Genomic DNA, 20805 nt, shown 5'->3' with positions numbered 1-20805 from the left:
GGTAAAATACATACTAAACAGATAACAGTTGTGATGCTTGTAATAAATAGTGTGAGAACCGTGTACCACCATAGGTCATGCTAAGCTCGTATTTGTTATATGTAAGGGAAGGTTTTAGTCAAGTCATTTGTTATGCACCCCATACCCATCCCGTGAACGGTGGGGTATAGGGTTACAAGGAGCGTAGCGGTGGTGTTGCAACCCGTTCTCGCACTTTCGTATAGTCAATATTGACTTATTAAACATGTGCATATGTGACATACTAATTTATTGTGAATATTTTAGTTTACCTTGAAAAGCTTCATAGAAAACACCGACCTTACCTAACCTTCTTAGTATGTTAAGCATCTTATTGCTGCGTAATTACAATTATTACTTAACCTATTATAGGTATAGGTATTACAATTATTACTTAACCTATTATAGGTATAGGTTAAGTAATAATTGTAATTACGAAGCAATAAGATGCTTATCTTAACATACTAAGAAGGTTAGGTAAGGTCGGTGTTTTCTATGAAGCTTTTCAAGGTAAACTAAAATATTCACAATAAATTAGTATGTCACATATGCACATGTTTAATAAGTCAATATTGACAGAAAGAAAGTGCGAGAACGGGTTGCAAGGTATATTGATCCGCTCCAGTGACAACTGTGCCCAAGATAACCTCCAGTGTACATCCATAGAGATATAATTCTCGTACTGACAGTGTGAGTGGTATGTAAGACCTTATAAATGTCCTGCGACACAATCACTGCTAGAGTCTTCCCGTTTTCTTTCGATAATTACTTAAGTAAAGATATCATTATGAATGCCAAAAACACTGGTAGTGGCTACTTATTTTATATACGAAAATTTAGTGGCTATCTTATTTTTTATACTATAGATTCTGCATGAAAATTGTATATATTGTTGGAGAGTTATAATTGGCATTTATATGATCTTATTCTCAAGTGCTGTCCACCACTTGGGCTGGAAGGTAGAGCGATGGTCTCGCTTCAGGCAGGTCGGCGTTCAATCCCCGACCGTCCAAGTGGTTGGGCACCATTCATCCTCCACCCCCTCCTATCCCAAATCCTTATCCCTTCCAAATGCTATATAGTCGTAATGGCTTAGCGCTTTCCCCCCTGCTAATTCCCTCTCTCCCCTCAAGTGCTGAGCACTTCACACTGTTCTGTTGTGCTGCCCATCAGTAAGGCTGTTACAGCTGCCCGAAATACTCGCCGAATTACTGACAAACTGTACACATTAGTTTGACTTAATTATTTATAAAAGAGCAGAAAACAATTATGTTCATATTCAAAACAAGAATAAATGAAATAAAAGCAGAGTTTTGGAGGGAGTAATCTAAAATTACAAAACAATCAGTAAGACAGTTGAAAGCATAATAAAATAATTAGTTAAACAAAATGACCGCCCAATATATATTACACAACCCATCCTCCTAAAATGATAGGGCTTACAACAGTTATTTGGTAGAACGTCCCAGTGTGTGTTCTGGGACCCACACCAGTCCACGTTTTGACTATTAATTTTGCAGAGGCCTAAAAATCCATAATTTAACATTCCTAGGCCTAGTACAGCACATATGTTATATATGTACTATATTAGCTCATAGGTAGCTTATGGTTGCTTGGATAGGTCAGGGTAGATTAGGTCATGTTCTTTAGGGGCTTCTAGTTAATAATGCTATTTAGGCTAATTCAGTAATACAAAATGTGAACTATTTTGGGCTCCAACAATATATCTTGGTACGTTTGACTAACTAGTTGCTATATGTACAATCATTTTCAGTTGATGGGTTGATATTACACGGGGTTCGAGAACATTCCGCAAACTCAACATTGAAAGTTAATAATGGCACAGGAGATTCCTCTTGTTTTCTATAATTGTTTGATAAACAATGAAGTTCATAAATATTTAGAAAACAATAAACTCGTAAATCTTGTATTCACTTTCTTACAAAGTCTGAGCAAACTTTCTTTCTGTCGAGAATGACCCAACTCAAGGTAAGAGAAAACTTAGTGGCCACGGCAGCTTGTCCTTGAAGGGTACTCCGCCAGGGTAATACTTGTGAATGTTGTTGAAGACATCGATCATCTCCTCAGGGGTGGAGGGACAGGACGGGTACATGGTCTCGCACCGGTCCGGGGAGCCCGTGTACCCCATGTACGCCGCGTGGGTGTACGGGTAGAAGGAGTACTGGGTCATCATCTGATCCAATAATCTGTAAGACAATAAAAGGATATTAGAATAAATCAGCCCATCCTCCTAAAATGAAAGTACTTATAGTAACGATGTGGTCGAAAGTACAAATATATCATGATGGACCACCAGAAATTAGACTTGTAATATTGAATTTGGACAAACAGGATTTTTGGTATCTATGTTGCTAATAAGACCTAACCTAATCATCCTAGGCCTAATACACGCTATCTGAGGCTTAATATAGTACATATATATTCTATACTAGGCCTAAGAATATTTAGGTTCGTTTTTCCGGACTATAAAAAGTACAAAAAGTGACTTGCTGGGGCTCCATTACTGCACATTGATACTTTCAACTACATAATAATAATAATAATAATAATAATAATAATAATAATAATAATAATAATAATAATAATAATAATGTTTATTCATATAAAAGTACATACATACAAAATGAGTTACAAACAGAATGTTGGATTTCTAGATATAACTAGTACATACTAAGCCTAAAGCCACTAATACGAACAGCGTTTTGGGCAAACGAAAAAAGTACTTAAAAAGTACTATCATTTCAAGAGAACGGGGTGAGCAAAATGCTTAATATCTTAGAATATTTATGCTATTTACACATATAGTAACTGTAGTCAAGCTTACATATTGACACTTTTAGAAATTATAATTCAAGAAAAGTGGTAGATTTTTTTGTTTTGTTTTTTGAATGAATGTATACAGTACTGTGTACTAAGGTCGCACTTAAATCGTCAGGCTGCTATCGCGGGGGAGGATACTGCTTGACAGTATTTATGAAGGTGTCCAGCTGCTGGACACCTTTTTTGACCAGAAGATTGGCAGTATTGATGGCTTCAGGGTGGTTACTGCAAGATTCAGGGACTCTTAAAGCTCTTTTAAGGTCGTTGGTTGTTTCACATTCCAGGAGATAGTGAAGTAATGGGTTTTCTGTGATTGTTTGGCAGAAGATACAATTCCTCTGTCGGGGTTCACCAATCTCCCAGTTGTATCTGTAACCTAAACGTAGTCTACACAACCGAGCTGCTATTTTCCTGTGGATTCCTTTTGGGATAATTAATCTGTCTAACTTGGTGGCCTGAAGATACCATTTTGCGGAAGGCGAACCTTCTGCTTCTCTCAGGTGTAGATGGGCTTTATTGAGGTGTGCGAGTTTTTTGATGATGGTGTTTTTTATGTACTCTAGGCTGGGTTGGATTGTATTGTGGATCACTGGATGACGAGTTGCCAATTTAGTAGTTTCATCGTCTTTCTCATTTAATGGGATTCCTTGTACATTTACCTTGACAATTACCTTGACAATTTACCTTGATCATCACGTCACCAACTATGTATACTCTGTCTAAGGGACGTGCTGCCTCGAGTACTTCACTTAAGTATACTATAGTCTCCATTTTTTTTTTTACGCTATGCCGGAAACTTTGTGAGTATTAGTGGCTTTATGTATTTTACTTTTCTTACCTATGAACTCTCCACTGTTCATGTCTCAAATGTATGTGCTATTGTATAAATAGAATTATTATTATTATTATTATTATTATTATTATTATTATTATTATTATTATTATTATTATTATTATTATTATAGTGTACATTGGGAAGAGTGGACTGAGTAAACTAGAGAGATAAATATTAAATTCCAACTTTAGCGTCATATTATGGTACAAATATCAAGACTAACTGGACTTACCCGAGGAACCTGTTAGATGTGAATCCCCCTAATCCCCCGAGCACGTCATCCAACACGCTCCGCTTCTTCCTCTTGCCAAGTCCACTAAGGAAGCTAAAGAATCCATTTCTCTGGGGCCTTCTTCTTCTAATTGGTCTTCGCCTCAGTAGTGGGGGCCCGTGTTCTCTTCTCACTGTGTTCTGAGCCGGCGTGTCAAGGTTTTCTCGCTGGTTAGGGAATGGGCTTTGAAAGTTAGCTCCTGGGAAAGACTGCAGCGACTGGAAATTGCCTTGTCCAACCTGCATAGGAATGTAGTTTGTTGTAATTATTAAGTATATTTTTAATGATAATATAATTTGTTATTAGTTAATTTGTTGTTATTGACAAAACGATGCAATGGGTTGTATTAGTACAGATTTTGGAGATAAATTGGTACATTCTGGCAAAATCACTATCATTGGGACATAGGCCTTGCATGTAGTATGTCATTTATACACTCTACCTCCTGAGTATTATTAATTTGCATCAGAATGTGTATCACCGCTCCATTCGCTGCTGAGGTTATTAATTGTTTCATAAGATCAGGTCATTTTTGCTCACGCTAAGACTAACGGGAAAATGCTAATCGTGTAATGTCTAAGGTTTCTAAACTATTAACGCTAACTAATTCTGACAACTGAGGAAATATTCACCCACTCCTTATCATTATCATATCAATTATTTTGATAATAACCAAAATGCATATTTTCAAAATGACGCGTTTTATAATGTTGTTTAGAGCCAAACTTTCTGCTCTGTTGGCTTTCTTGCTTTGTGTGTGACGCTCTCCTTCCTCTTATGTTTCTTATTGTCGGGGACAGGAAGCCTGTTTAGCTTATTACGGTCCCACCAGGCAAACGACTGACCATACCTTGAATGCAACAACTGTAAATAGATACCCTAACTCTAGGATATCTATTTACTGATGAACAGTGAACAAAGACATCAGGTACAAGGAAATGAATCCAAACGTCTCCTTTCTCTTCGGGAACCGATCCCGGGATCTTTCGGCTGTGAACACGCTATCTTGAAATCTTGAGGTTATCTTGAGATGATTTCGGGGCTTTAGTGTCCCCGCGGCCCGGTCCTCGACCAGGCCTCCACCCCCAGGAAGCAGCCCGTGACAGCTAACACCCAGGTACCTATTTTACTGCTAGGTAACAGGGGCATAGGCTGAAAGAAACTCTGCCCATTGTTTCTCGCCGGCGCCCGGGATCGAACCCGGGACCACAGGATCACAAGCCCAGCGTGCTGTCCGCTCGGCCGACCGGTTCCTCCATCAGACTGCATTGACAACCATGCTACAGGAGCCACATGAACTACCCAGTCGTCAGCAAAGCCATGGGTGGCCTAACATGCAATACCACTTTGATGTTTGGCGTATTTCACTTTGATGTTTGGCGTATTTTAATTATTCAACCCTCATCTTAACTCAATAATGAATGTTGCAAATAATAGCTAACAGAGGAAACTAGGCTAAACATTTAATTCTAGAATGTTACCTGTCCAGAGGGTGGGGCTTGAAACTGGGGCAGAAATTGCCCAGGGGGAGGTTGAAATTGTGGGCTCTGGAAAGCTGGATTCTGCAATGTTGGATTCTGGAATCCTGGACTTTGGAATCCTGGACTCTGGAATCCTGGACTTTGGAATCCTGGACTCTGGAATCCTGGACCCTGAAATCCCGGATTTTGGAATGCTGGAGGCTGGAACGCAGAAGTTTGCAATCCTGGGTTCTGCAATAATGCATTTTGAGGTCCTTGCTGAAATATAGGGGGTTGTTGAAATCCAGGAAATCCCTGTTGGACCGCTGATGCATCTTGAGCAACTTGTTGAATGGGAGAGTTAATCGCAGGTTGTGGCTGCACCGGTGAGCTGCAAGGATGAGGACGAAAGTTTGTTTAGTTTAGTTCATTTAATATGCACCCCATACCCATGTTGTGGGCGGTAGTGGGAAGGGTTATACAGAGGCACATAATGGGCTCAGGGACTGAACCCCACAATTCATTTAGCTAAGCAAGTTACAATCTTGATGAGCTAGTTACAAAATTCAATGCACATCGTCACATCAGCAGTGGGCTCGAGACCGACCACAAGTACAGCTTCTAATTTAAGCAACTGACATGTGGAGAGCTTGTGTCACGACGAGAGCAACTGAAACTGTGCCGGTGCTCAAGACGATACTGGCAGTGTTACAGGCATGACGATACCTCGTGTATTATAACAACGATACTTCACCTCTGTATTGCACCTCACACCATAAATATAAACAAATATAATGAACATTATGTGTCTGCTACATACATACGAGAATACTCTCAAGGGTATACTTCCCCACAGGACGTGACGTGTGTGTAATAGGCTACAACATGTCAGTAACCATCAAGTGTTGTTTACCTTTTAGCAAACTTCAAAGAAAAAATAAAGTGTATCCCATGGAAACATTACATATCTCGTATTGAATATGCCTGATTTAAGAAAGTATTTGACAATACAGTACATGAAAGTAGAGTACTGTATATAACATATACAGTACTGTATATGACAACACAGTACGTAAAAATAAAGTCTCTTCAATAAAAGACTCATGATTTTCTAGTTTTTCATGCAGTGATTGGTGTTGGAAGGGCAATACTACGTTGCATAGTATACTTTGTTGCAATAGTACTTTAACACAACAGTAAAATGGGTTTTAAACGATTTTTCGCGGGGTCGTATTCCAGGGAACATAGGATTAAGGACTTACCCGGAACGCTACATGTACTATATATAGTGGCTGTACAAGAATGTAACAACTCCTGTATATATAAATAAATAAATAAATAAATAACATACTAACCTTGCTTCTGGTTGTATCTGGGTAGTGGCCATTGAGCACATGAGGCGCTCCAGACACTGGAAGCGGTCGTAGGAGGGGATGGTACTGCGCAGCATGTCATCCACGTTCTCTAAAGCTCTGTAAGTGAACACAAAATTACTGAAATACACAAGTTCCGGAAACATTTGTGTGGCTTGTAATAACTCCACGTGTTGGGTTTAAATAGGGGCTACGGCTGCTTGAAAATGAATAAACAATATTATACGTAGAAAAAGTATTCTAAATGAGAACGTTATTTGATACAAGTGATAGAGTTGAAAGTAGAGTGAATAAAGCAGGACATAAGACAAGCTATATAAAAAAAAGTTTACATTTTGCCCTTAATGTGGAATCTGATCATTCCACAAGGAAGACTTGTATAGTTCCTACTTTTGTGATGTCTATACTTTCCATATATTTTATTTAACAATTAATAGATCAGTTTTGTATTAATCGAGACAAATAGTTGAAAATAAATGTAAAATTAAAGAAGACAAATATTACTACTAAAAATTTTGTATTGAAATGAATTTATAATGTTGTATAATCACTTAGAAATACTACGAATAGTGAGAGATGTTGATCACATTCCTCGTGGTGTGATGACCGATTCCCTTCCATCTCTGGCAATATATTAATGCTTCTACAACTACAAGCGGACGAAATAATAATACAAAAATAAGTTATGTTAGGTTCGTGTTCATGCGTGCGTACACCCGCCTTCATCCACATGCCCCACCTCAACACCAAGTATAAAATACAATAAATGGTCATACAGTGCTTCACGAAATTTATATACAAGTAAAATGATACACCGTATTCCTGCTGTATAGGGACCTCACCCCACCTGTTAAAACGTTATACCAAACAGTGGGGATATGGGTTATAATATTAATATTATTATTATGATATTAAATAGACGCATCTTAGTCGCTCTCAACACTTTGGTTCATGCAACACACAACGTAACTGTTTCAACAGTGTTTCTGTCATACACTATGTAAACAAGTTCTCTTTTTCTTCTATCAAACTGGGTGAGTGAGAGTCGAACAACTGCAGTTTTTATGGAGTTGGTTGTGAAGTGAGACAAGAAGCATAGTGAAGGCTACTTAAGGGTTGATATAGCCCGATGTGAAGCACTATCTTATATCTGAGTAGCTACGTAGAGGACACAAAATAATTGACCAAAAGTTATTTTACTTGATGATAAACTATGCGTGAGAAAAATGTGACTCAGTTTGTACCAGTATGTAAGCAGCAGCATCCTCTATGAAACATATTAAATTAAATTAAAGAATCTTACGTTATCTACACAACATATAAAATTGTGCGATAAAATAATTGTAAATTTAATACCAAAATAAGCCCTTACAAACAGTCATATAATAGTATGTATTCTATTAGTGAACAACATTAATTTAAAAAGTTATTAATAATAATAAAACAGAAACATAATTGTTGAATGTTTTTGTAGTTTATTGATGCAGACTTTTGAGGTCATTAAATCTTGTAAGCATTGTGCATAACATAACACGGTCCAGGAGTTAGACAACAGTGAAGCAAGCTCATACATTTAAGATGTAGGCGACGAGTCACAATAACGTGGCTAAAGTATGTTTACCAGACCACACACTAGAAGGTGAAGGGACGACGACGTTTCGGTCCGTCCTGGACCATTCTCAAGTCGATTGTGACAATCGACTTGAGAATGGTCCAGGACGGACCGAAACGTCGTCGTCCCTTCACCTTCTAGTGTGTGGTCTGGTAAATTTAAGATGTAACACTATCGTTCCACACGTTTTACAACTGTTGGTTAAAGACTGTATTACAGTGTATTAATTTTGTACCCAAATTAATCTAATACGAGCAATATTTTTACGATTTAATCTTTCACAGCGTTTATATTTTGTATTTGGCTGGCTACAGCAGGATGTACTGAAAGAATGTAAGATAATATTTTTAAGCTAGACGATATTCACATGTAGTTGATATATAGACAAAATTAATTACACAACTGTGAATCAGCACTGAACGTTATTCAAAGGTTTTTATTTACTAAGATTTAACGTATAATTTTACTTTAACTATCGATTAAAACTGAATTACGTAATGTTATATAATTCAATTTCTTTCTTTATTATGCACCCCATACCCATCCCGTTTGCAGTTTAATATAATACGAACAATTACATTAATAATTAATTGTGTACAACAATGTAAGAAGTCTTGTACATATAAATAAATAAACAAATAAATAAATAAATAAATAAATAAATAAATAAATAAATAAATAAATAAATAATTAATTAATTAATTAATAAATAAAACAAGGAAGAGAACATGGAGCAGGGGTGCCTATGGTCACATGTTGACCATAACATTGGAATATGAGGTATCACAACGATAAGATGATCTGGATAAATATTAAAATACAAAACAAATGTTTTACAAGATTTTGTAGTGTTTAATTTTTTGTAATGAATTTCAGATTTAGCCGTTCATTGGAAAATATCTGAAAATGGATACGAGTTTGGTTAGTCTAGAGGTCCAAGCCAGTCCCATATTTCATTTGTAAACACATGCAGGCCGTAGACATATGTGTGGAGTACACCTGTAAGAATGCTGGTCAACCTGAAACCTGAGTGAAGCATTAATATGTCAGCAGGGTGCGAGTGTGCCTTGTGGAGCAGCCCCGAGCGCCGCCACCTAACATCTGCATCAAGTATTATTGGGACTTCGTACTAAAAAAAAACAAAGGGGGGGGGGTGAGGGGACGAGTGTGTATGACGCATTTTACAGTTGTTTAGTATCTTTATTTGGGGGGTAGAAATAGCCTAAGCTACTCTATCCCTTTGAGATGTATTTATAGCTTATCTCAATAAACATACTTGAACTTGAACTTGAAGTGTCTTTATTTGAGAACGTAATTTCGCTTACAATGTAGATGGAAATGCATTTTTAGGTAGTTGAAGCAAGAAGTTTCCCGGGGTCCCGGCGGCCCAGCCCGCCCTACCTACTTGTCATTAGAATGCTACTGTGGAAGACAATAATTTCCGGTCCTTGTGTTAATCAGTGTGGTTGAGCTGGCAGATAAGCAAAGTTACCGTAAATGAGCTTGTTACTTAGTGAGATTTAACTTGCATGCGACATGCTATAAGTAATTTAACTCGTTTATGTACAGGCGTATTTATGCGTCTCAAAATAAATGCGTAAAATTTGGTTTAATCTGTACATGTTAAGTGTACTAGTGTGAGTGTATGTATGGTTGCAAGGAATAAAAACTGACAGAATTCCATCATTGATTGGTCTGAAGCCGTCCAGCAGCTGGCGAGTGACCCTGTGGTGGAGGCTGTCATGGAGCCAGGGTTCCTCTGAGCTCCTCCCTGCATCATCCTCACTGGCTGACTCACGCTCTGAAGAACCTGCAAATAGGTCATCATTAGAGCACCACACAACGGTTACATACCCAAGGAAATTACGTAGTTGTGGACCAAATAAGCCGGCAGCAGCTGAATCTGCTGCTGTTGTTGTTGTTGTTGCAGCTGCTTCTGTTGCTTCCAGTTCTGTTGCTGCTGCTTCTGTTGTTCCTCGTTCTGTTGATTCTGATACTGCAGCTTCAACCAAATCTTCTGAAGGATCATCTAAGCTGTTGCCTGGAATCAATACGTTAACTAGCAGTTGCACTTTTGTGGCCACAGTGTACAAGTACAATAGTAATCAACTTTATATCAGTCTACTTGATGTCAGCCCTTGCTGTTTTTCCTACTTTATTTTATGTATTATAAATAGTTCAGTATATATAACTATTAATAATTCATTGTGTCGGGAGAGAGACAATCAGTTTATACATACAGTACATGTAAGGCTTATATCGAGGTTTCCCTGAGGGTCAAAATACTGCCCCGTACCCAGGATGCAACCTCCTTGGTACCTATTTACTGCTAGGTGGACAGGAGCATTAGGTGATAGGAAACGCATCCAACCATTTCTGTCTCGCTCGGGATTCAAACCCGGAAATCTCGACTGAGAGTCGAGAACGAACTCGACTGTCCCGGGTCCCAAGGGATTAAACAAGTTATACGTATTTTAATATTAGAAACAAATTAAGCAGGTTCTCAGTGTGATATTAACTTGAAATAATGTTAGGCATGAGAGACGTCCTCAGCGTTAGTTAGGTTGGGGAATATGTCACCACTGCCGAGCTGCAGCACAAACAGTCAAGTAGAACCTTATTGACATATCAGACTTAAAACTAGCCTTAAAACTAGCCAGACTAGCCTGTTATCTTCAAGCTTCGTATCGTCCCTCTTGCATAGTCTTTTTAACATCCTTACGGAAAACCTCGTTACCATGACATTTGCAGAAGGGGTTAAATTGCTAAGCTATGCTGATATAGCATTAGTCATTACAGGTCCTTCACTTCTAAATAAAGCACAAGGTGCATTAGATAAAGTAACATCTGAATGCAGCGTTTTAGGGAATTTACCTACTGATAATGATAGAATTTACCTACTTAAAATTATCTGTTAGATTAAGGACCTGCCCGAAACGCTGCGCGTACTAGTGGCTTTACAAGATTGTAAATACTGTACTATGCTATGTATTCTCGCAAACCCAATGTACCTTCTTGTATATATATATAAATAAATAAATAAATAAATAAATAAATAGGGCTAAAAATATCTGCACAGAAGTCTAAGGCAATGAGACTAGGTGGCAACACTCCAGACAGGCACCTACACATTCAAGACATTAACCTTCAGTGGGTTACACAATATCAATATCTCGGAGTGTGGATAGATTCTAAAATGACATTCAACAAGCAAATTCAATATCTGAAGGAGAAAGCAAAATCACGACTGAATATAACGAGAGCAATCACAGGGCCCCGTCTAGGAGCGGGACACAAAGTGTTAAGAATGTTTTACATACACGCCGTTCGTTCCCTGGTTGATTATGCAGCGCCTGCCTTACTCACTCTTTCTCCTGGTCAGTGGACAAACATTGAGGTTATTCAAAACGATGCATTGCGAGTCATAACAGGAGCCTCAAATGAACTAAACTACTGAACCTACGACTAGAAACTAGAAACCATCGACTGAAATAAGGGTAAAAGTGATTGCTACGTGCATGCTGACCAAGATATTGACTAGACTCAGAATCAGTTCACTTAAAGATATAATCACTGGAGTACAAACTCTGGACAGAAGAGCCTCCAATAGCAACAGGTGAACCCATTGTGCGATAAACACCATCAATACATTCGATGTAACAAACACAATCACTGAGAAGGGTGTCGACGAAATACATGCAGACTTTGTTATGCAAGCCCCTTGGGAATCTCCGCCAGCAGACTTTAAGATTATGGTTCTTGAAGGAAAAAAGAACCAGACAAATCCTCATCTGCTACGTAATATTACACAGATGCATATAGAAGTAAACTTGGCATGTGACAGCTTCACATACTTCACGGATGGGTCAGTAGACCAGCAGGGACAAGAAACCGGAGCTGCAGTTAAAGCAGGAAACTGTAAATAGTTGGAGGCTCTCAAATGGATGTTCGACTTTACAAACAGAGATGTTAGCCATTCAAAAGGCTTTGGAACATACTCTTGCTGAACACTGCCAACATGTTATCATACATACAGATTCGAGAACAGCCATTGAAACCTTGCAACAAGAACACATACGTGATAACATCCATCTGATCACAAATGTCATATTAATGCAAACACTCAAAAGGCAAGGCCGGTGGGTAATTATCAACCGGGTGCCAAGTCATGTCAAATCAAATCAAATCAAATGTTTATTCAGGTAAAAGTACATACATAGAGGTTAGTTACAAACATAATGTTGGATTTAAAGATACAGCTAGTACATACAATACCTAAAGCCACTAGTACGCATAGCGTTTTGGGCAAAGTGTTGGAATAATAGGAAATGACATTGTAGACGAAGCTGCAAAACTTCCAACTAAGAGAAGAAATGTTGACATTTACATACCACAGAGTCTATCACAGATTAAGAAAGTAATTAGAAACAGAGCAATGCAAAGGATGTACAGTGACCACAACACAGCAGTTGCAACATCAGGATCTGCGGGTTAATACAAGAATTCAACCAACTACGAACCACTTAGTTTGATGAAAGGGAGCAGTAGAACAACAGAAGTACACTTACATCGCATCAGGCTTGGATACCCATGTGCATGGGAAATAGGCTTAAAGGTTCCGGAAGATGAGAGGAAATGTAGGCACTGTGGAGAAATGCCCGACAGATCACTGGATGTTCAACACAGTGATCCACAGTTACTGAATCTAACACAGTGCACAGTTACAAACCAATTAAGATTTCAACTTAGATTCAACAGAGCAGAAGTTGTTAAACACATGGGACAAAATCTTACTGAAGCGACCATACGAGTCATGAATACTCATACTCCGCCCAAGTAAAACAGAAACAAGCAACACTTTGTGGGCCAGTCAGAGGCTTAGGGCCCGCGCAGGAATATCCCTGCAAAAAAAAAAAATCAGCCCTTTATAATTAGCCAATCATGAGACCTAACAGGACGTGCCGACTTCCCGTTATTCGTTGTCGGGGACACCTACCCTGTTATTCTTATCGAGTTCCACCTTAGACCAATCCCTGATAACCTTTCCCAGGATGCAACCCACAACAATTGCCTTACTCCCAGATTCCTGTTTACTGTTAGATAAACAGAGGCATCGGGTACAAGGAAATGAAGGTGTAGAGATGCTCGATTTTTCGTGCAGAGATTCAAACGCTGTGACGCGCACCGCGGGGGCGTTTTCTCGAGCAAGACAGGTTTTACTCGGTGGCTGAAAGGTGCAGTACCAGCCAGGCAGCAGTGTATATGCTGCGAGCTGAAACCTTCAGTTTCCCAGCTATGGCAGACACTGCGGCGTCCACGACGCCGCCAACACAATTCAGGATGGGTCTCTCACTCCCGTCGTGGGTACACCATGGTCTCCACGCGGCTTCTTTATTATCAAGGTATTACCACGCCTGTACTTGTGCCTGCCCGGCCGCTTCCCTCTGTGTTTCCCCGAGTTCGGTTTTTGTTGTGCCCACATGCCTTGTATCCACGCCCGGGTTGTGTGCTCAGCGTTCATTGTGTGTTCTTCAATCACGCCTTCATGTTCCCACTCCGGTGCCCCGCACCCATCCCCCCTTTTTCATGGGTGATGCGCTGGCGTCCCCTTTGTCCTTGTTTGGGCACGTTCCCTGCGCCCTCGACGTAACCATCCCCTCTTCCCTTCTTATTTTACTCTTTATAAAATCCTTCCCTCTTTGTTTTCCTTTTCACCTTCTACAGTAACTTTGTATGAGGCTAACGCTGTATTGCCGGATGGGGTGGGGGTGACGGGAATCCGGCTGAGCCCTCCCCCCTCCCCCTTCACTCGAGAAGGTACAGGTTACAGACCATGACACTTTTAAGGGACCTATTTGACAACTCAAGATTCCGTTCAATACTATCTTTATTTACTGCAGCCTTAGCAAGGGCGTCAACTTTATCATGTTCCTGCAGGCCAATGCGAGAAGGAATCCACTACATTTTTATATTTATCCTCTTGCTAAGTATACTTATATATTTATGTCTGGCTTCTGAGACAAGCACGTTATTACTTGATTGCAAACTATTTATTGCTAGTAGTGAGGAAAGGGAGTCGGAAATAATTAAGCTGTCTACTTCAGTGTTGTCAATAATTTCGAGAGCTACCAGTATTACTACCAACTCAGCTTGCATTGTGGATGCCCAGTTACTAATTCTTATATTCCTTTGAATTGTGCTGCCATCGGGCTGATTAGCAATAACAGCACTTCCTGTCAGTGTATATGGTCTGTGCGATGTTGTTTTTAGTTTGTATATTGTGAATGGTGCTATGGTGCTTAATTTAGCAGCAAGCTGAGCATGAGGGTTGTTTGTGATTAGTTTCTTGGTGGGATATGCAGGGGTCAGGATGTCAAAAGATATTATCTGCTCGAAGGCTATGGGATAGGTGGTCGGGCGTCTTAGCGAGCAGCATATCGGACATATATGCGCTCGGCTGCATGTTTGGCCTAGTAACAAAAGAAGTTAAAAAGATACTCATCAATGCTTACTTTTATTTATTTATTTATTTATATAAATGCATGTCGGTACATTTGATTTATGAGAGTACATAGCATTGATGATTTTACATTTTTGTAAAGCTACTAGTACGCATAGCGATTCGGGCAGGTCCTTAATCTAACAGACAATTTTAAATGGGTAATTTCTAGCAACATTTATGAAATATTAACAGGTACATTGTAAGAAAATTTGACAAAGATTAGTAGGCATATTAAAGTAAAATTTGAGGGTTATGAACAGGTATTGGTAGCATAATTTGAGGATTAATTCAAGGCATAATACAATATAATATGTGTTCAATGTAACAACCATGATATAAGATGATAGCAATGATTACAGTGGTAAAGTTGTATGGCTTAGGTACATACATTGGGGGATTGGGTAGCACTAGATACAGTGCGAGTTTAAAGAACTAGGTAAGAAACTATGAAGATGAAATTAGGTGCTTTTTGTTTTTGAATAAGGCAAAAGTTGGACGGCTTTCCAATATGTTAGGGAGTGAGTTCCATAGACTAGGTCTCTTTATTTGCATAGAGTGTTTACACAGATTAAGTTTGACTCTGAGGATATTAGAGACATTTATTTCTGATGTGGTGATTTTGGGTCCTATTACATCTGTCCAGGGGGAGTTTCAGAACACGGTTTGCATTTAAGAACGGGATTTTGTAAATTTAAATGGCACAAGAGAATGTTTGGACTGAGTTTATGTTTAGCATGTTTGGGAATTTAAACGGGGGAGGGGGGGTTGAGTGTTGTCTGAAAGCAGAGTTTGTTATTGTTCTGATAGCATATTTTTACTGGGTGATGATGGGCTTGAAGTAGTTTGCAGTGGTTGAATCTCATGCACAGATAACATATGTAAGATAGGGATAGATTGATGCATTGCATAGTGAGAGGAGAGCAGAGTTAGGTACATAATATCTGATTTTAGAGGGTATACCAACCATTTTAGAGACTTTCTTGGTTATGTGTTGTATGTGGGTGCTGAAGTTGAGTCTCTTGTCTAAGTATAGGCCAAGGAACTTTCCGTCATTTTTATTACTGATGTTAACATTGTCTATCTGAAGCTGAATTGAATTTGTTGATTTGCTTCCAAATAAGATGTAGTCGGTCGTTTCTATGTTTAGTGTTAATTTGTTGGTTGACATACATAAGTGGACTTATTTTAATTCATTATTTACAACATTTATTGTGTGTGGGTTGGGGTCTGAGTAGATGAGGGTAGTATCGTCAGCAAATAATATAGGTTTAAGAATGTTGAAGACATTTGGCAGATCATTGACGTATATAAGAAATAGGAAAGGTCCTAGGATGCTGCCCTGTGGCACTCCTACAGTTAATGACGTATTCATGTTTCTTGTTGGTTGCTTTGAATATGCCACTTGTGAGCCAGGGATTGTTTAGTTTTTTGTCAGTTACTTGCTTGGTGAGGAGGGGACAATGAGTGTTGTAGAGGCTTAGAGTTTTGGAAAGGAAGAGGTTCGCTAATGAATTTATATCCTGTGTATTATTGAATTCAGATTTCCGGTTAATGTTGTGAAATGCATTTGTGAGATTGCTTATTGCTGCTTCACTGTGTAACCTGAAGGTAAGTTTCTTGTTATCTGGTGGTGTTATGTCCATGCTTGCTATTAGGAAGGTAGGATAGTGGTCAAATGTTCTATCAGTTATTATACCAGATGCAAGGGGGTTGTTATGTTAGTCCATAAGTGATCCAAGGTAATAGGAGATGTTTGAGTGATTCGGGTGGGTCTGGTGATTGTGGGGGATTAGCAAACAGGAGTTCATGCTGTTTAGGAAATAGTCGAGTCTTACTCGTAATAGTCTGCTTACCAATATAATACGAAGAGCCAAAGCTTCTTTTTACGATAATAGATTTAAAGAAACAAAGGGAAATATGAAAAGTACATGGAAAGCCATCTCTAACATACTAGGGATCTAAACAACAATCACATAACAATCAGATACAACTCTCCAAAGATAGTCACACACTTGAAACAGACTTAGATATTGCAACTGAATTCAATAACTTCTTTTTATCAATTGGTGCTAACCTTGCCAGAAAAGTCCCAGAGACCCAAGCACATGTTACTAGATATTTCACAGGCAGTTATCCTAACTCTCTACTCCTTATATCAGTCAGCCCGACAGACAATTATATCAATGAGATGCTTATAATTATATCAATCACTTGAAACCAAAACTGGGAACATTAATGAAATACCATCTATGATATATAAGAATGTTGCCCCCTGCTTGCCCCTTGCACTACCCATAGCTCTGCTATTCAACAAATCTCTAGAGTGTCATACTTTTCCTGATATCCTTAAAAAACAAGAGTGGCGACAGTTCATAAAGGAGGCCAGACAGCTGATATAAACAATTACTGACCAATATCAAATCTACCTATACTTTTACAAATATTTGAACGAATTATTTACAAACAGCTCTATTCCTACTTTATAAAACTCAACATATTAAATACCTGCTAGTTTGGCTTCTGTTCCCAAAAAAGTACCAATGATGCCGTTATTAGTCTGCTTAATATAATCTATACAGCCTTTGACAAAAACGAGTTCCCAATTGACCTCTTCATTGACCCGAGAAAGGCCTTTAATACTGTAAACCATTACTACCTCTTACTTAAACTTCATTACTATGGTATCCGAGGTCTTGCTCTGTTCTATATTTGTTCTTACCTCACTGACAGACACCAATATGTAACCATCAATAGCATAGCCTCCCCACTCTACCATTGAAGGTAAGGTGCCACAGGGCAGCATCTTGGGACCTCTCCTATTTCTTATATACGTCAATGATTTGCCAAATTTTTTTAACATTCTTAAACCTATATTATTTACTGACGCTACTACCTTCATCTATTCTGACCCCAACGCCCACACACTAAGTAATATTGTCAACATTTAATTACAAAAAGTCCATTCATGGGTGTCAACCAACAAACTTACACTATGCATAGAAAAGTTCTACATTTTATTTGGTGGAAAATCATCAAATCAGATTCAACTTCAGACAGACATAATTAACATTACCAATAAATATGAGGGAAAGTTCCTTGGCCTATACATAAACAAGAGACTCAACTTCAGTACCCACATAAAACATAGCCAAAAAAGGTCTCAAAAACTGTCGGTATACTCTCTAAAATCAGATATTTTGTTCCCCCACTCTGCTCTCCATTCATTATACTACACACTAATCTATCCAGATCTTACATACGGTATTTTGTACATGGGGTTCAACCACTGCAAATTATCTCAAGCCTATCATCACTCAGCAAACGTCTGCTATGAGAACTATAACAAACTCTGTTTTCAGACAACACACAGACCCTCTGTTTAAATCCCTTAACATGCTAAACATACACTCACTTCAAACATTTTCATGTGCTAATTAAATGTACAAAACCTTGTTCCTAAATGCTAATCTTGATCTGAGTCTTTTCCTTGATAAGTGTAATAGAACCCATGAGCACCACACCAGAAATAAATACATCTTTGATATCCCCAGTCAGACTAAATTTGTGCAGATACTCCATGCAAATACAAGGGCCCAGTCTTTTGAACTCACTCCCTGATGAAATAAAAATGTTCCAACATTTGTTCAAAAGTAAAACCAGAAAGTACCTAATTACATCCTCATAGTTTCCTTACCTTGTGCTTCAAACTCACACTGCTCTTGTACTACCCACTTCCCCAATATTAGTACTTAAGACTAATTAAATACTTCATTTCTACCAGTGTAATCACCTCCGTCAATTTATATTGATATAAAACCTTGCTACAATGTACTTCTTCACCTTACCTGCCCGAAACGCTATGCGTGCTAGTGGCTTTGCAAGAATATAAAAATATCACTAATGTAATCGCACCAATCCATTGTACCTTCTTGTAAATAAAATATTATTATTATTATTTTATTAATATTATTATTATTTTATTATTATTATCATTATTCAGCAACCGAGCGAACACTGCCTTGCTCCACAAAACGCGCAGGCAATGTGCAAGTCACAGCGTTTGAGTCTGCACGAAAAAATTAAATTACCTTCATTTTCGTCTCTATGAATCAACCACACTATGGCGATAAAAGTTTATTAATAAATGTGATCAATAATCAATTTAATTATAAGTTATATAAATTTGAATGTAAAATAAGGGTAATTACATTGGTGAAAGTTTTACCCTGGGTAAAATACGGATGGCAGAGCAACGGTCTTGCTTCATGCAGGTCTGCGTTCAATCCCCGACCGTCCAAGTGGTTTGGCACTTCCCCCCCCCCTCCCCCGACCCATCCCAAATCCTTATCCTGACCCCTTCCAAGTGTTTTATAGTCGTAATGGCTTGGCGCTTTCTCCTCATAATTCCATTCCATTCCAGGGTAAAATAACTAGTGATATTAACGTTGTAAGTTAACAATGCACCTTAACTTGTTGAATTATAATGAATTGAAGTTTAACATCGTAAGATTACCCTTGTATATTAAACTTGGTAAGTGTGATAAAGAGTGAATTTAATAATATGTATAACTTCCAGAGGGCAAGTCTAACAATGGGGGAATTTCATTGGTGAAAGTGCTACCTTAAGTAAATTAACACTGTAATGCAGTAACAATTTTGAGGTTAACACTGTATTGTTGGGAAGGGGGGGGGAGATCCGGTAAAACCCCCAAAACACCGGGCCACAGCGGGCCACGGCGAGCCACGGCGGGCCACAGCGGGCTACAGCGGGCCACAGCGGGCCACAGCGGGCCACGGCGGGCCACAGCGGGCCACAGCGAGCCACAGCGGGCCACGGCGGGCCACAGCGGGCTACAGCGGGCCACAGCGGGCCACAGCGGGCCACGGCGGGCTACAACGGGCCACGGCGAGCCACGGCGGGCCACAGCGGGCTACAGCGGGCCACAGCGGGCCACAGCGGGCCACAGCGGGCCACGGCGAGCCACGGCGGGCTACAGGGAGCCACGGCGGACCACGGCGGGCCACGTGCGCAAACATCTCACCCGGCCCAGAAATTGAACTCGGTATTGCTTGTTTTGTGGGCAAACAATATGAGAAGTTACAATACAATATAATACAATTCAATACAGTGTAATACAGAAAGTGTCTGATAAAGTGTACTTACCATCGTCACTGGCGGCCTGGTCCTCAGCTCTGGCCACCGTGGCCATGGCCACCACCAACGCCAACATCCACCACGCTCTCCTCCACATCTGGTCAAAGTAAGCCTCTAATTAAGATGCATATAGTGTAGATATATGAGTTAGTATTTTATTAACATTATTTTAGGTATTTTGGTTTTACATTTCGAGCCCAAGCGACCTCGCGAGGCCTCACTAATTGGTCCCGTGATCAGGACCAGACGAAACCATCTTTTAGAAGTGGTTGAGGCGGGATCATATCAGGCGGACGACAACTCTTATATATTCTTATGTTGTTTATATGAACAACCTGTGTATGTCCTATTTCCATCTTATGGGAAAAAACAGACATTCTCTCTTATAGTAAATTTAAATATATATATATATATATATATATATATATATATATATATATATATATATATATATATATATATATATATATATATGCAGAATAACCACATGTGAAAAATAGAAAATGCTTAACGCGTTTTCGGCTAATTCGCCTTCATCAGAGCAAAGTAGAATGATTCTACTTTGCTCTGATGAAGGCGAATTAGCCGAAAACGCGTTAAGCATTTTCTATTTTTCACATGTGGTTATTCTGCATACTTGGATCAGTGTTTTTGTGATCATTGTTGCATATATATATATATATATATATATATATATATATATATATATATATATATATATATATATATATATATATA

At 39.0% G+C, this 20805-nt stretch overlaps 1 protein-coding gene across 1 annotated transcript in view; it reads right to left on the bottom strand.

The window, feature by feature from the left end:
* Positions 1–517: 517 nt before the first annotated feature.
* The window catches only part of LOC123760079 (fibrous sheath CABYR-binding protein), a 48582-nt gene continuing 28294 nt past the window's right edge, over positions 518–20805 (bottom strand). Inside the window, exons 2-7 of the mRNA XM_045745535.2 lie at positions 20077–20164; positions 10265–10451; positions 6781–6897; positions 5447–5816; positions 3927–4204; positions 518–2225 (exon numbers count right to left, since the gene is read on the bottom strand). Coding sequence (XP_045601491.2) covers positions 2003–2225; positions 3927–4204; positions 5447–5816; positions 6781–6897; positions 10265–10451; positions 20077–20164 — 1263 coding nt within the window. The 3' untranslated portion in view covers positions 518–2002. The remainder of the gene's footprint in view (positions 2226–3926; positions 4205–5446; positions 5817–6780; positions 6898–10264; positions 10452–20076; positions 20165–20805) is intronic.

The sequence above is a fragment of the Procambarus clarkii genome, chromosome 16, assembly GCF_040958095.1.
Source record: "Procambarus clarkii isolate CNS0578487 chromosome 16, FALCON_Pclarkii_2.0, whole genome shotgun sequence".
Lineage (NCBI taxonomy): Eukaryota > Metazoa > Arthropoda > Malacostraca > Decapoda > Cambaridae > Procambarus > Procambarus clarkii.
Note: the sequence above shows the minus strand (reverse complement) of the source record. Positions and strands in the feature narration are given on the sequence as shown.